This window comes from Cryptomeria japonica, chromosome 2 (genome assembly GCF_030272615.1).
Source record: "Cryptomeria japonica chromosome 2, Sugi_1.0, whole genome shotgun sequence".
Classification (NCBI taxonomy): Eukaryota; Viridiplantae; Streptophyta; class Pinopsida; order Cupressales; family Cupressaceae; genus Cryptomeria; species Cryptomeria japonica.
Window position 1 is genome coordinate 45850937 of NC_081406.1, and position 15114 is coordinate 45866050.

The window sequence follows — 15114 nt, forward strand, 5'->3', positions numbered from 1 at the left end:
TTGGAAATAATGAGAGTCTTTTAATCCTCTCACTCTGGATAACATGGTGACCATGTCATTATATTCTTCATTAAAATCACTCTTGTAGAAAGACTTAGGCCATCGGGAGGTGAGGGAAGATCTAGCAGTTGAGAGATAAACAGTATTGATCACCTTTTTGCATTTATCCTCGTGTTTCTCATAGTACTCTTGAGCACTTTTTTGAGAAATATCAGCCACTTCTTCAACTGATGAGCCTTTGAAAATACTATTGAAGAATACGTTGTCTAGAGTCATTATGACCTTCTGATCATCATCTTTTACTTGTCTTGTGCTTGGATCAAAGTGATTAGCCACTGCTAGTACAAATTCAGGATCATGAGCCGCAACTAGGAAAGATGCATACTTATGCAGCTCAGATTTGATTAAACTGGTCAAGTGTGCAGGAGCCTTTTGAACCCGGTCAAGAAACTCTTGCATGTCAACGTGCCCAATTTCAGTGTCCCTGATCTCCTTAATGTTAGAATCCACTGAACTTTCAGGGTACATATTCAAGTACCTATCGTACTTGTATTTCATCTTTTTTGATGATGCCTTCCTCGGAGAAGGTTGTCTTGAGGAAGACTCGGGCTTGTTGTGGGAGAGCTTTGACATTCGTGCACAATGACTGCATTCAACACTGATGATTAGCCATTCATCATTATCAAATATCAATTTTTTCTTAAATGGATCGAAAAATGGGAATCAAAACAAGCTAAGGAGTAAAAACTGCTAAAACAGCAGGTCAGAGAAAAAAGTCTGATCTGCTTCTAAAAACACATTGCACATCGGGGTTTAAAGTCTGATGTGCAATTCCAGGGAAAATGAACAGCACATCGGACTTTAAAGTCTGATGTGCTAATTCGGAAAAAAAAAAAAAAACATGCACATCGGACTTTAAAGTCCGATGTGCTAATTCGGAAAAAAAAAAAAAAAAAACATGCACATCGGACTTTAAAGTCCGATGTGCAGGTTCAAAAAAAAATCAAAGGCACATCGGACTTTAAAGTCCGATGTGCTAATTTGGAAAAAAAACAAAAAAACATGCACATCGGACTTTAAAGTCCGATGTGCTAATTCGGAAAAAAAAAAAAACATGCACATCAGACTTTAAAGTCCGATGTGCAGGTTCAAAAAAAAATCAAAGGCACATCAGACTTTAAAGTCCGATGTGCTCTTAACTGGGAAGGACAACCGGGTGACATGTTGGGTTTTAAAACCCGACATGCCACCCTATACCTCTCCGCATATCGAATTTTAAAGTCCAATATGTGAAGGTTAATAGGTCACATATCAGACTTTAAAATCCGATATGCAAAGAAAACAAATCTTCAGCTGCACACCGAAGTTTAAACTCCGATATGCAGCTTAAGATAGGGGGGGGCTTTGGAGGACGATCGGGTTTTGAAGTCCGATTGTTCTCCAAAGCAAAGGAGGCAATCAAACTTCAAAATCCGATCGTCCTCCAAAGGGGAAAACTGAAAACAAACAAGAAAATCAAACAAAAAGGAAAAAGAAAGTGAAGACACGTAAACAATGAAAACCCGAAACCAAAACCCTACCTCTTCCATTATGACACTCGAAAAATCCGAAATTGGAGTGATCCGATCAAGCCACGAAGGAGAGAATTCGAGTTGCAAGGGAGGAAAACAGAGAGGCACGCAAAGGAGACAACAAATCACAATAAAAAAAATAAAGCACGAAAAATTAACTTAAAAAGGCATTTAACTTAACCCTAAAAACAATTAATGCGCCATTAATTACAACCCACAGTTGCATGTCGGGTTTTAAAGTCCAACATGCAAGCCAGGGACACTTGCACGTCAGACTTTAAAGTCCGACAGGCAACTGAGAACAAATTACGTGCAGTTCGGACTTTAAAGTCTGAACTGCATACAAAGGCAGCATGCAGTTTGGGTTTTAAAACCCGGTCTATAGTCTAAAACAAACTGCAGTTCAAGTTTTAGAACCCGAACTGCAGTCAAAAACCACATGCAACTGCATATAACAACAAAACACAAGTACACTTCGGACTTTAAAGTCCAAAGTGTGCTTTTAACAAAGAACCCTGCGGTTCGGACTTTAAAGTCCGAACTGCAAGGTAAACTGCAATCCTAGAAAAACAAGGAAAACAATAAAAATGAAAGACAAAAAGCGAAACGAACTAACCGACCGAGTCGATTAAGCTCTCCTGGAGACCATAAGGTACGGAACGGACCAGTTTCGTAAGGTTGCCTCATGATTTTGGCCATACTGAAATCGAGGACAACAGTATGAAATTGTATGAGGGTCAATTTATGGCACTAAAAATTTTTAAATAAGGAAAAGGTTATCTTATACTAAATAAAACACCCTATCAATATAAGTGTGTGCTTATCAATATTTATATCTAACAAACTTGGATCCTAGCATGTTGCTCACCACCATACTATAGATATGCAACACTCTCGCATACACTCTACACACATCTCACAAGGACAACTATAGAAGTTGAAACATTCATTGTTGTGGTATAGCAAACATATAAACATCCCTTGGCACTTGGAAAACTCTACAATGCATTTATTTCTTTTTAATTTTCATATGAGGCGTCATTAAACCCTTAACGTCATAAACTACTCATGTACATGTTTACATTTACATATATAAATGCACTCTATATTTAATTATATGCTCCCTACTTTTTAGCACTATTACATTTTATGTATATTTGGTATACTACCCCTTTGTGAGATCACTAGTTATAATTTAATTCCATAGTTATATATGCACTTTAATTAATCTTTATCATTATACTTTGAGATTTAGCATATATCAATCATATACTTGATCATTTGCAAGAATCTCCTAAGTTTGCTATTCGTCCAAAGAATACAAATATTGGTTAGCATCATTCTACTATATATAACATAGAAGCAAAAATCTCCAAAAAAATCTTAATTATACCCAATTTTTGTGAATTAGTCCTATAGATGATTTTTACCCTACAAAATCTTGTTTTTATTTAAAATTCATTTACTACAAATTTCAATAATGTTTTTGCATTTAAATCGCATTTAAAACATGTTTGAAAAATCAATCTCTCGTCAACTTGTAAAACCTACAAAATGACATTATTTTATGTATAAAGCAATTGCATGATATTTTTAGGGTATGACTAAATGAGAGCTCACCAAGATGTACATAGAAGGAGCAACTAGTTGCAAACTTGTAGGAGTAAGAGGTGGTGCATTTGAGTCAAAAGTAGGTATTTTTTTAATGTAATACCACTACAAATACATTTTATAGCTTCACAACTTATAAAATGGTATCTACACAAAATTCAACCAACATATAAATAGATGAATAATTTGTATAATAAATTTTTCAATGTGCACATCACAAGGATCTTTCAATTTATATTAACATAGTAAAAACAATAAATTATTTTATTTTGGTGGGGCTTTCATCCAAAGAGATAGTATTTACTATTATGATAATGAACAGTCTATATTTTGAGGTTATATTTTAGCTTGATGTTCATATTCCAGATTTTCTGTCTATTTTATCTATATTTAGATGCCAAGGTTTTTATCAATATCATCAATATGTTGTCACACATGGATTAATTTTATGTCTACTTATCTACAACAATTGTTAAATAAATTTTTTAATGTGCACATCATAAGAATCTTTCAATTCAAATTAACCCAAAAAAAAAAAAAAAGAGACAAAAAAAAACATTAAATCTATTTTATTTTGGTGGTTCTTCAATCCATAGAGATAGTATTCGATTGTTATGGCAAATGAATGGTCTATATTTTGAGGTTTTATTTTAACTTATTGTGTCTACTTCATATGTTATGTCTACTTTATCATGGTTTGATTTTGTGTCTAGCTTTTATCTAGATTATTTTGCACTAAATTGTTATTGTGAAGATTGGCTAGTTGTTTGGTCCAAACAATATCTGGTCTATCTTTTTCTATAGTGGTAGCCTTGTCAATCAATTTTGTGGAAAGAAATAATAACTATCCTTGACTAAATGGTTTGAATTTAATGCAATTTAGGCCCTTTGTCATACTTTGCTTGATGAATATTGAAAAGCTATAGTTTCGTTCTTTGAGTCTCATTACTAGAAGTGAGGAGGTATTGTTATATGTAGGTCATCTTTGTCTGCATAACATTTTATCCCTCTTAAGTTGTTCAAAAACCCTTGGATGCATAAAAATATTAGCTTGATGTTTATATGTAACCCAATATTGCACCAAGATGTCCAATCTTTGTGACATCAAACTCTTGGTCATTGTAATTTTGTATGCTTATTTTGATATTATGCAGCCTATCCTAAAACGTGTTTTTGTGTGTATCTTCTACTACTTTATATGAGTCAATACTTTGACTAAATTTGAAGGTTTGGTTTAATAGCAAAGTTGTTAAATGTGACTTGGTTTTGTATCTTGAATCTTTGAAAAAGTGTATTTCACACCCATTTGACTCTACGTGTTATGGGAAATGGTTTCTCTTTTATTAATTGATTATGTTTTTATTTGGATGATATATTCTTTCAAGTTTCCTACTTTGAACATTTTTCAATGATAAAATGTTTTTCCCTTTTACCCTATGGGTATGCAAACATGTTTATTGTAGTTGTTTTGGTGTCTTACTAAGTTTTGAACAATTTAGAGTTTATTATGATAGTGCAATCTCTATGATTAACATTTTTTTGATATAAACAATAATTTGGAATGCAATGTTGTTAGTAGCATTTTACTATCCACTCACATCATACAACAAGACTGGAGGTTCACTCACATATCTTCATTGAAATTTTTTATTGTTAACTTAACAACTAGTTTATTGACTTCATCCAAACCTTACCAAAGAACACTTTTCATTTGAACAATTCATGGGCCAAACTTTCTATTTTATTTTTTCTCTATCTCTATGCTATGGAAATGCCTTTAAATTTCAAAACAAGTAGTTTTTATCTCATTTTCAACAATTTTTTACAATTTTTTTGAACTCTGATTTTTTGCCATTTAATTCCCAAATGATTTTTGCTGGTATATAGCATCTCTAAAAGATCACCCTAAAATGCAATTTACTCAAATCTAAATTTGTTCTTTTGATTGGTAGATAGCTTTTCTTTCAAATGCATGAAATTTGAGATGAGAAATTTGCTGGAATAATAATGGCTTTGTGTGACAATAGATATTTGTCCACATGTATGTGGAACAGTCAGTATGCATAAATTCTATCCATAGATGATACTATCTGAGATATATTCACCATCCTATAAATTTTGCTGACTAATGGGACACTCATTAGAACATACGGTATCCTGGATTTTTATCTTGATCCATTTTGTATAAGAGGTAATGACTAACGCCAAAATGTATTCTCTATATCAATTTTAAGAAGTTATACAGTTCTTTAAATTTAGGGTTTCACAAAGGTCATCCTTCCTTATTATACATCTGTGTCCAAAATTTTTGTTATGATAAATATACATTGAGCAACCCTGTTGAAATGAGAAGAATCTACTGTAACAGGATCTGCTTAATGTTTAATGACATTGAGGTGAAAATAAACAGCAATAATAGCTAGCTTGGCAAGAAAATACCTTAAGATGGTCACTCACTCACACTTGTTTCATCGCACTCCCACTACATACAAATTATGTTAGTTTCCTTGTTTTTTGACCTTCAGATCATTCCAATCAACATACAGTTGAATCTATTTGGTTTATCAAGGCTATTGTCTACAAGCCCTCTACTATGTATTTCCACATTTTCAAGACTATGCCATTATTTTACTGATGCCTATTCTTGACTTAACCCATCGTGGTTACTGCATCATATAAAGTTCCAGCAGAAGCAGGAATTTCATCATTGTTTACCTTTTTCTACCTCGAATATCTGCCTTCTTGATCTTCTTAATCAAATTGAACATCTATGAAGCCATATTTAAAAACAACTTTAGTTTCATTACATGACCTACCACATATAAGTCCACTCCTTAATTACAACTTCATGCAAGAAAACTGGTGTTTTCTTAGCAATATAGAAAGCATACACGCCAACAAATGGACTTTAAAATAAAGTGACCCAGTAACCATATCTACAAAATTCTTGACCGCCAATTTTATTTTGCTTACAAATTTTCACTCTAATGAGGGTAGCATTTTAAACAATGTTATTTCCATTCTTTTCAGAAGAACTTTCATGCTCTGAATCTTCAGGATGACCTGAATATTTATGTTGAAATATACACGAAAAATCTTTGTTTCCTTTACTTTCACTGCACAGAATCGAGTACCTACACAAGGTAAATTAAAATGTAATGTACAGATATTCGATGAAACAAAGCAAAAGCTGAAAAATATGTATGTGTTCCAGTAACATTTTGGAGAATTGCATAAAATAAAAGAAGGGAGAATGTAGACACAGAAAGTGGTATGGGGTCATTCACATTCAACCCCGCATACAGGCTAGCTCACATAGTTGCATATGGAATTGAACTCCAATTACCATTGATGAGATGATCAAATTAATAACTACACAGCTGTATCCTGGCAAATATTAAGGATCTGTATGTGAGAATGTGCTTACGCAATCCTCTGTATGATATGATACTGTTCAGAATAAAAATGAATGTTAAAGCTGCATTTGATCTTTATTCATCAATTACCATTGTTGTTAGACTCTATTTTTACTATAACATTTGAAAATCAATAATCTATGGAATAATTTCTAACAGTGAAACAGCTAAATGTTACCGTTGGTCTTGCGTTCCTAATAGAAAACTCATCCTTGGAATATGCCTCAGGATGGCTTATCTTGAATTAGGTAAACGAGTAGACTGTTTCCCTGATCAAACTTGAGATTCTTTTAAATTCAGTCGTTCTGCTCATTTTGTAGGTTTCCTTATGTAGTGAAAAGCAAGCAAAACACTACATGTGACCTACATTTGCTTTCTTGCTAAAAAGCTTATACAAATCAAATCTTTGTGTTTTATTCTGTCTTCTTATCTAGCCTTGCCATCCTTATGAGTTTTACAAAAAGGTACAGATAATAACAAAACGTTTTCAGAGGGCAAGTGTTTTAACATGAGAAAACAGCTAGTTAATACACATGTGATGTTTGAGACCATGGAAATGAAAAAAAGTATTGTTTTTGTTAGTTGGCATTGTATGTTAATCCTTGCTGGCATTAGGAAGTGTTGTAATAAATTGAGGTTTGATTGTTCACAGTTGTTGATCCTTGTCAGCATTGAGGATAATCCTTACAAAGGTTCACCAATGATGGATCCTCTTGCAGATATGTTAAAACAGCCTTCGAACATGGACTATTCCACCACCAATGGAAAATATAGCAATGTTTCTAGTTCATTCAGGCCTTAAGCATGCTGAAGAGCAATAACAAAGCTAAAAGGAGATAAAAAAGAAGCATCACACAGCAAAAACAATAAGTTACAGGTGCAGAAAACCTTATATGGGAATAAAACTCCAAGAAGAGTGAGCATATCTCCGCATGCCACTACCGTTCAATCACAAGAAATACAATGCCACTAAAGTTCTATATGGAGCTCCAATGTAGTCTCTACAAGCTCCTAAGACTTGCTATCAGCCTCTGCCACTCCGAAACCCTGTCCTTGTACAATGGAATCTGGAAATATGAACTAAAGAGCATTACAATTAAATCTTCCTCTACCTTTTCCTGAATCTTATGGCTTCCCAATAAACTCCCAAAGACATCAACAATGGAAGTTCAACCATCCCAAAAGAATTTGAAACACTTCAACCTTCAGAGTCCATGTATTGCAAGCACATTCACATACCCAATGTTTTACCAATAATTCATTTGTTGCTTCCCAAAGTTTTTACCAGTGGGCAAATAGGAGTTTACCAGAGTGAATAGAGTATTCGCCACCTATGAATTAGCAAATTCATCATTTTCTTTCCAAGTAATCTCCAGGTCTGCAAATTTGAATGAATACATTTCAAAGGAGTTCCTTACCATCCTTGACCTGCACTTATTCTTTCTACATCTCCTACATACTGGTTCGGTGACGAATTCATGAAGTTAATACTTAATACATAAAGATAATCCAAAGACTGAACACAGCAACCATGATCTCAATAATCTTTCAACTTGACCTGACTGTTTAGATCACACCTCCCCCTTTAAGAGGCTTTTGGTTGCCAAAAGCTATGAAGATTCAATGGAAGAGTGTTGATGAAATCTTCATCCAAAGAAACACCATCTTGCCTTGTGTTGGTGCATTCTCTATTTAGAGAGGCACACTATTTTAGCTTAAGCTCAGTTAGGGCTTCTTGGAGCTTATTTAGTTCCCTAAGTATAGATTAGGTTTTCTTTTTCTTCTTTCTATAAAGCAAAGCCTTCTTTCTTTTTTTCATTTAGTTTGTGATCTTTCCTTTTGAGGAATATAGCAAATCTTTTCTTCCAGCTCTTGTTTGTAGAAAGTGTTTTTGTTGGTTGTTTGATCTTGCAAGTGCTTATATTGCAAACTTGAACATGGTATCAGAGCGTGGATTTAGAAAACCCCTTCTCAATTTTTGAGGATTTTTTCTCAAGAGGCATTACAAAATTACTAGATTTTGAACCTACAGTTGTTCTTTTGTGGGATCTAGAGGTGGGCATTTTATTAGTGAACTTTGGAGCAAAATGGACCTTGCAATTGTGTTCACAACAGCTATAAACCTATAGATCGATTATCATTTCATCAAAATTTGATAAGTCAATTTTTTGGGTGTGTTTTTAGGGACCGAGATTCAAGGCAACTTCCAACCTTGAGCGAAAAAATCAGGGCATCTTGGAAAAATGGACCTTGCCATCATGTCTAGAGGGTCCAAAAACCTAAGAATTGATTGTTCATTTGCCAAAACTGAGCAATTGACTTTTGGGTATTATTTTATAGGGCAAATTTTCCAAAAAAGTTGTTTATACAGCCGTACGGATCCATACTAATGCTAACACAATTGTTCAAAGAATATTCCATCATCACCTAGAGAATATTTTGTCACTGACCACCAAGAGAATATTCTGCTAGACAAAATATTCCATCTAGGTCCCCTTTTTTTGGCCTTTCTGACCTATATTTTTAAAGCAGCATTGGAAAGTCATTTTAGAGCCCTTCAAATCCGTTCATGTATTTTTTCCAGAATCTATCCCAGGTACATTTTATTTTGATTTTTGTGTTTTCACATTTTGTTCAATTGCTTGGATTTTTTGGCACTTGGAAAGGATCTGTTTGCATGAGATGACTTTATTTTATCTACCTTACATGTACTAAGGTTACTTGGGTCTAATTATTTCATTTGAGGAGGTATCATGGATTTTTTTGTTCATCCTTTGATTGTCATCCTAGCAAAGGGCAAATTGGCGATAGGGCATCCTAACACATCTCAGGAGGCTTGAATGAAAGATCCCCGATGGATCCCCTTGCTGATCTGCTGTAATTTTTAAAATAATAAACTATATTTTCCTGTGATTTTGCTGATGGTCTTACAGAATAGAGAGAAGTTGCAGAATGTTTGGTCTCTTTTTGTATTTTTTTGAATATATAAGCAAGTAATGAATAAAGAACAACAAATAAGGAAGGAAGCTGAAACAAGTAAGAACATTCAATTAAATCAGAATTGATACAAATCGTACTAGGCAGATTTCTGATTTATAATATCCAGATTATTCCCTACGCACTGGGGATGTGCTTACATCCAATAATGGCGCCAACTAAAGGGTAGATGATGAACACAAACCAAGAACACCAGCTATGGCTGAATGAAAGTCTTCACCACTTCCAGCGTAAAGTGCACCTGCTGTAATGGTGGCATCAAGCTGAAACAATCACGGCCCAGCTGGGAAATTCAACCACCCTGCTGAAACCCTCACCAAGCAATCTAAATCTCCACAAGGAATAGCGGATACACTTTGACCAATAATGCCACTGCCAAAAGAATCCACTGCCAAACAATAGCTGAGGGCTACGTCCCAACCAGTACCAATCATGGGGTTTGCGTCCCAGATTGAAGAATTGCTCTACCAGAGCAATATCGCACCAAACAAGTTTTCAATATGTAAAAGATAATGAGAAACTAGGTTTCCTTCTCCTTATATCTCTTTCCTTCCAAATCGAACCCTAAAGATATATGAAAAGTGCGCTTTAATATAAAGTCATATTTCCCAATATTGGGCGCCCAAGTATAGAGAAAACACCACTTTTTCAATATAAAATAACTCCAAGTGCCAAAAGGACCCTGGCAAGTGAAAATCATTTAGAAAAGTTCAAGACCTTTCCAATGAGCTATAACACATGGGCATACGAATCCAGATGAAGCCAAAAACCCCTTATTACTTCGAAATGGCTATAGACATAGCCTTATTTAAAATATTAAAACACTAACTTAGGAAATATTTAAATATATTAAAAATATAACCCAAATAGCTACAAAAAGCTCGAAACACACCAAAAGCCTGAAACTGAACCTATCACCTATCTGTGACTGATGTCGAAAATCATGGATCAACTGGCAGTCTCATCCCTAAAATCTAGGGATGCTCCTAGAAACTAGGAAACACACCCAAATCTCCTGAAACTGAAACCATCTAAAAGGTCATGAATAACCTCACAATTGGCAACTGTCACGACCTCCTAAAATTTAGGGATATCCCCTAAAATCTAGGAACTGCTCCAAACTGCCTGTAAAGCCAAAATCCAGTCACTATATGCACTGAATGAGTCCCAATCAACCTCTACTAGCCTACGAGACTCCAATGATAGGCCAACTCCTCCGGCTCTGATGTCCACTCTAGGAAGGGGACATGACATTGAATTTTTCCTTATCTATATGGACTCATATTTGAACCAGCCACACCATGGGGTAGATTAGCTTGGAGGATTATCATTGACTATGTTCTAGGAGTTATTTTGTCTAGTGGTGATCTTGACACTATGTTGTATTAAACATTGATTTCGCCCACACACATTGGTCTAACCTTTGGGAGATCGATGGAGACCCTCATATCTCTCCGTTCCCGGATGATCTTGTAGCAAATTGTCTCAATCCCCTTACACATGTAGATTGCATACCCTATGATAGTGGTACTTTCAAAATGCTTGAATATATCACAAATTTTTCATGTTCTGATGGATTAGAGGATTGTCTCTTAGTTCTCACTCCTCATATTGAGATTGGTATTGCCACATGGATGGTCCCATTGATTCAGTACAACAGAACATCCATCCTCTTAATTGGGATTCATATGTAGTAAACATATCATCCTTGTTTGTGGAGTCTCAAATTGCAGATTTGGAGGATTATCTCAAGGATAATCGTTTCCTCTTTGTTGATAGCCACATCATTATTGTTAGCCCACCATCTTCATCACTTCTAGATATAGCTACTTGGGATTCATATCTTAGAAACATATCATCCTTAATTGTGGAGTCTCAAATTGCAGATTAGGAGGATTATCTTGAGGACTTTCATCTCCTCTTTCATGACAGCCATGTTTGTGTTGTCAACACTTTTTCATTGCCCATGGACCTTGTTCTACATAAGTATTCACAAGTTTTTGGATTGAAATCATCTCTTTCCAATATGTGGACATTTGAAAAGTTTTAAGAGGAACACATCATTTGGATTTGGATTCATGATTCTTCTAGTTTATGGAAATGGCTTCTCCAACCACCAATGAATTTTTTTCTTCTTAAGGGGAGAAATGTTGTTTGTAGGCAATGGATCATGTTTTATCTTCAAAGTTTCATCATTAGCATAGGAGCTACTTCTTTATGGGGGGAATTCATATCCTATTTTCTCTCTCTTATGGGGGGAAACATCTATTGTACTTGTGTGATAGAAGCAGTCCTTGGGGGGTTATATCAAGTCCGTCTTCTATCCTTTTTTCACTAGTGTAATTATTTCAGTTTTCTCATTTTTGGAGAGGAGTTTTTTCCCACAAGGTTTTCTACTTTTCTTTGGTTATGAGAGATTTCCTTTTATGTTCATGGGTACCCCATCAAGCCTTAGTTGTCGAGACCCATTCTTTGCATTTTCATTTAGAGGTTTTTAGTTCTCCCTAAGTTTCACTTAAGGGGGTTGTTGGTGCATTCAATATTTAAATATGCATGCTATTTTTAGCTTAAGCTCACTAAGGGCTTCTTGAAGCTATTTTTAGTTCCCTATTTATGGATTAGGTTTTCTTTTGCTTTTTTCTATAAAAAAAGCCTTCTTGCCTTTTTTCATTCATTTTGTACTCTTTGCTTTTGAGAAATATAACAAATTTTTGCTTGCAGCTGTTTTTTGTGGAATGTATTTTTGTTTGTTATTTGATCTTGCAGGTTGCTTGTATTGCAAACTTCAACAACTTGCACCACGACATTAATCATCAACCAAAACTTGGCACTTCTCTATTTCTAGGTGATATGTTGCATCTGCTGTCTTACATGCTGCTGCTTCTGAGTATTATCCCTCTTATCAATCCCAACCTCAGCTTCTTGATTATGGACGATGCTACTAATCAACTTGCCAAATATTGGAGAACTTGGCAATGCATCTTCAGACTTCTCAACATATGGATGCAACCTAAACATCTTCCCACTCAGGCTGAGCATATACTTATCTTTCTTCCAATTGTAAACAGTATCTCTCCGAAAGAGATACGGGGTCCCAAAGATTATATCACAAGCATCTAATTGAATTGTATCCACTAACGCTACATCCCTAAAGTCAAGAGTAAACCCAAAAGATAACTTACATTATTTTGTTACAGCCATTTCAACTCCTTGCAGCCATCCTAAAGCATATGGATGTGGATGGTCTACCATCTTTAAACTAAGCTCACTTACCAATTTTTGAGATACAAGGTTTTCTTGCAAACATGTATCAAACATGTCATCAACCTTCTTACCTCTTACTTGAGCTTTGACACAAGTAAGCCCCTGAAGGAACATCAACCTTGGGAACACGCCTACGAACAGGCCAAACTATCATCCACTATATAGCTCCACTCAATCTCTTTAATTTCACCTCCTTATGTAGTGCTCTAGTCTCTTCCCCTCTTAGCCAAAGAAGAAACTAGTCCTCTTTTCTCTTCCCCTCCTAAACCAAAGAAGAAACTAACTTCAGGTACAATTTATGTCAACTGTCCTCTAAATGCCCACATTTATCACAATGGGTGCAATGAACATTCACTTTACCCTTGCCCCTTGTATAAGTAGTGTTCATTTTGCTCTTTCCTTTATAATGGACTCCATCCTTCTTTACACCTTCTTCTTGCTCCTCATGTTGTTTGTACTTGTAAGATAAAGGAGGTTTGTTAAGAGGTTTTCATAGTTAGGTGCACCTCTAACAAATCTAACAAAGAAAGGGGCTTTCAGGTGGATGGATGAGGCTCAGCAGGCATTAGACCGACTCAAAGCGGTGATCAGCACTTATCCCATTCCAGATTTCACCTAGCCTTTTGTGTTGGAATTTGATGCTTCAGGTGAGGGGATTGGAGCAGTCTTAATGTAGGACAGGCACCCCATTGCCTATGAGATATTGAGAAGATATATTCCATCTATAATAAGGAGATGCTCTTCATCATGCATGCATTGGTGAAATTGAGACAATACTCAGTAGGTGGGAAATTTGTGGTGAAAACTGACCATAATAGCTTGGAATATTTTTTGGAATGGAAAGATTTGAATGAGAAGCAATAGAAGTGAATTAGTAAGGCACATGCATGTGACTTTGACATAGAATATGTTAAGGGGAAAAAGAATGTTGTTGCTAATGCTCTTTCTAGGAAGCTCACTATTTGCTCTCTATTAAAACTTTCAGTTGATAGGAAGGCTCACCATTTGGTGGAGTATTCCAAAAACACATTTGCATGCGAAATCATGGATGGGAAAACTCTAGATGAGAAATATAGGGAAATAGATGATGCTATTTACTACAAGGAAAGAAATTTCTTGGTTCCTAAGTCAATGCTTAAGGAGAAAAAATTGAGATCCATCCATGATACACCATTGGCAGGGCATCCAGGATATTTTAAAACTTACAGGCAAGTCCAAGCGAGGTCCTCATAGAAGGGCCTCAATTTCATGTCGCTTTTCATGTCGCTTTTTGTTTAAATTTGGGTTTTGGCAAATAATAACTCATTTTATGTCTCTATGGGTTAATCAAAAAAGCAAAGAAAGGATAATTTACTAAATATTTATCATTGTCCATTCAATTCCATAAACAAAGGGACAAATAAATATTAAATTACATGTTTATTAGGCCTAATGAGATGTTAGGAAATGTGCCCCTTCAATTCTACAAGTGAAAAGTAAATTGCAAGCAAAAATGAGGTGCTAGAAATGTGTTTTTTTGAGTGAGAAATTCAAGAAAGAAAATGAAAGGTTCTCTAGGGCAACTTAACAATTGGCAAATCAATAGTCATACATCCCGATGGACATTGGATCTTGGATGGTTATAAATATGGTTGTTTGAGTCATTTGAAGGCATGTTTAGTGGATGAAAACCCATTGCAGGAGAAGGATTGTGGACGAAAACCCATGAGCTTTGGGTGATTAGAGGACAGATACTTTGATTGCAAAGGGCGTTCTCATCTAGAGACTCATTTGGGCTGAAAGAAAATGGTAAGATTGTTTGTTGTTTGGGTGTTGGTTTCAGTGATTTTTAGGCATAGTTGTGTGGATATTTGGTTGTGATGAGTCTTGTAGATGTGCTACAAAATTATGCTATTGTTACTATGGCTGTAAGCAGATTTATATACTATTGTTTCCATTTGGAATGCAAATAGTATCAATCTGTTGTGTTTTGAGTAAATCGGGTGTACTGGATTTGTCATATTTTGTGAGTTCGTTGTAGAATTTGGGTGTCAAAGACAAATCATTCCTGTTGTATATCAAAACTCAAAAATAATTATTTGTTTTTTAATATCAGAAAAATCAATATAATAATGTTCTTTGGAAAGTTCACTGATTTGCTGTACTCTCTATGCAAGACTAGTTGACTAGTTTTGGCGATTTTGGTGAAATTTGGCATATTACTTTGTGAATCTATCTTCAGATTTAAAATTGTTCCAAATTTTTGGTTGAGAGAA

General features: G+C 35.1%; 1 protein-coding gene across 5 annotated transcripts in view; it reads right to left on the minus strand.

Moving 5' to 3' along the window:
- Positions 1–5377: 5377 nt before the first annotated feature.
- Positions 5378–15114, minus strand: part of LOC131075027 (probable 3-hydroxyisobutyrate dehydrogenase, mitochondrial) — a 158358-nt gene continuing 148621 nt past the window's right edge. For 4 of the 5 annotated variants that reach the window (XM_058011811.2, XM_058011809.2, XM_058011810.1 and 1 more), the window contains one exon: positions 5378–6316. In XM_058011811.2, coding sequence (XP_057867794.1) covers positions 6162–6316 — 155 coding nt within the window. In that variant the 3' untranslated portion in view covers positions 5378–6161. The remainder of the gene's footprint in view (positions 6317–15114) is intronic. The other variant, XR_009362168.1, reaches the window with a different exon arrangement.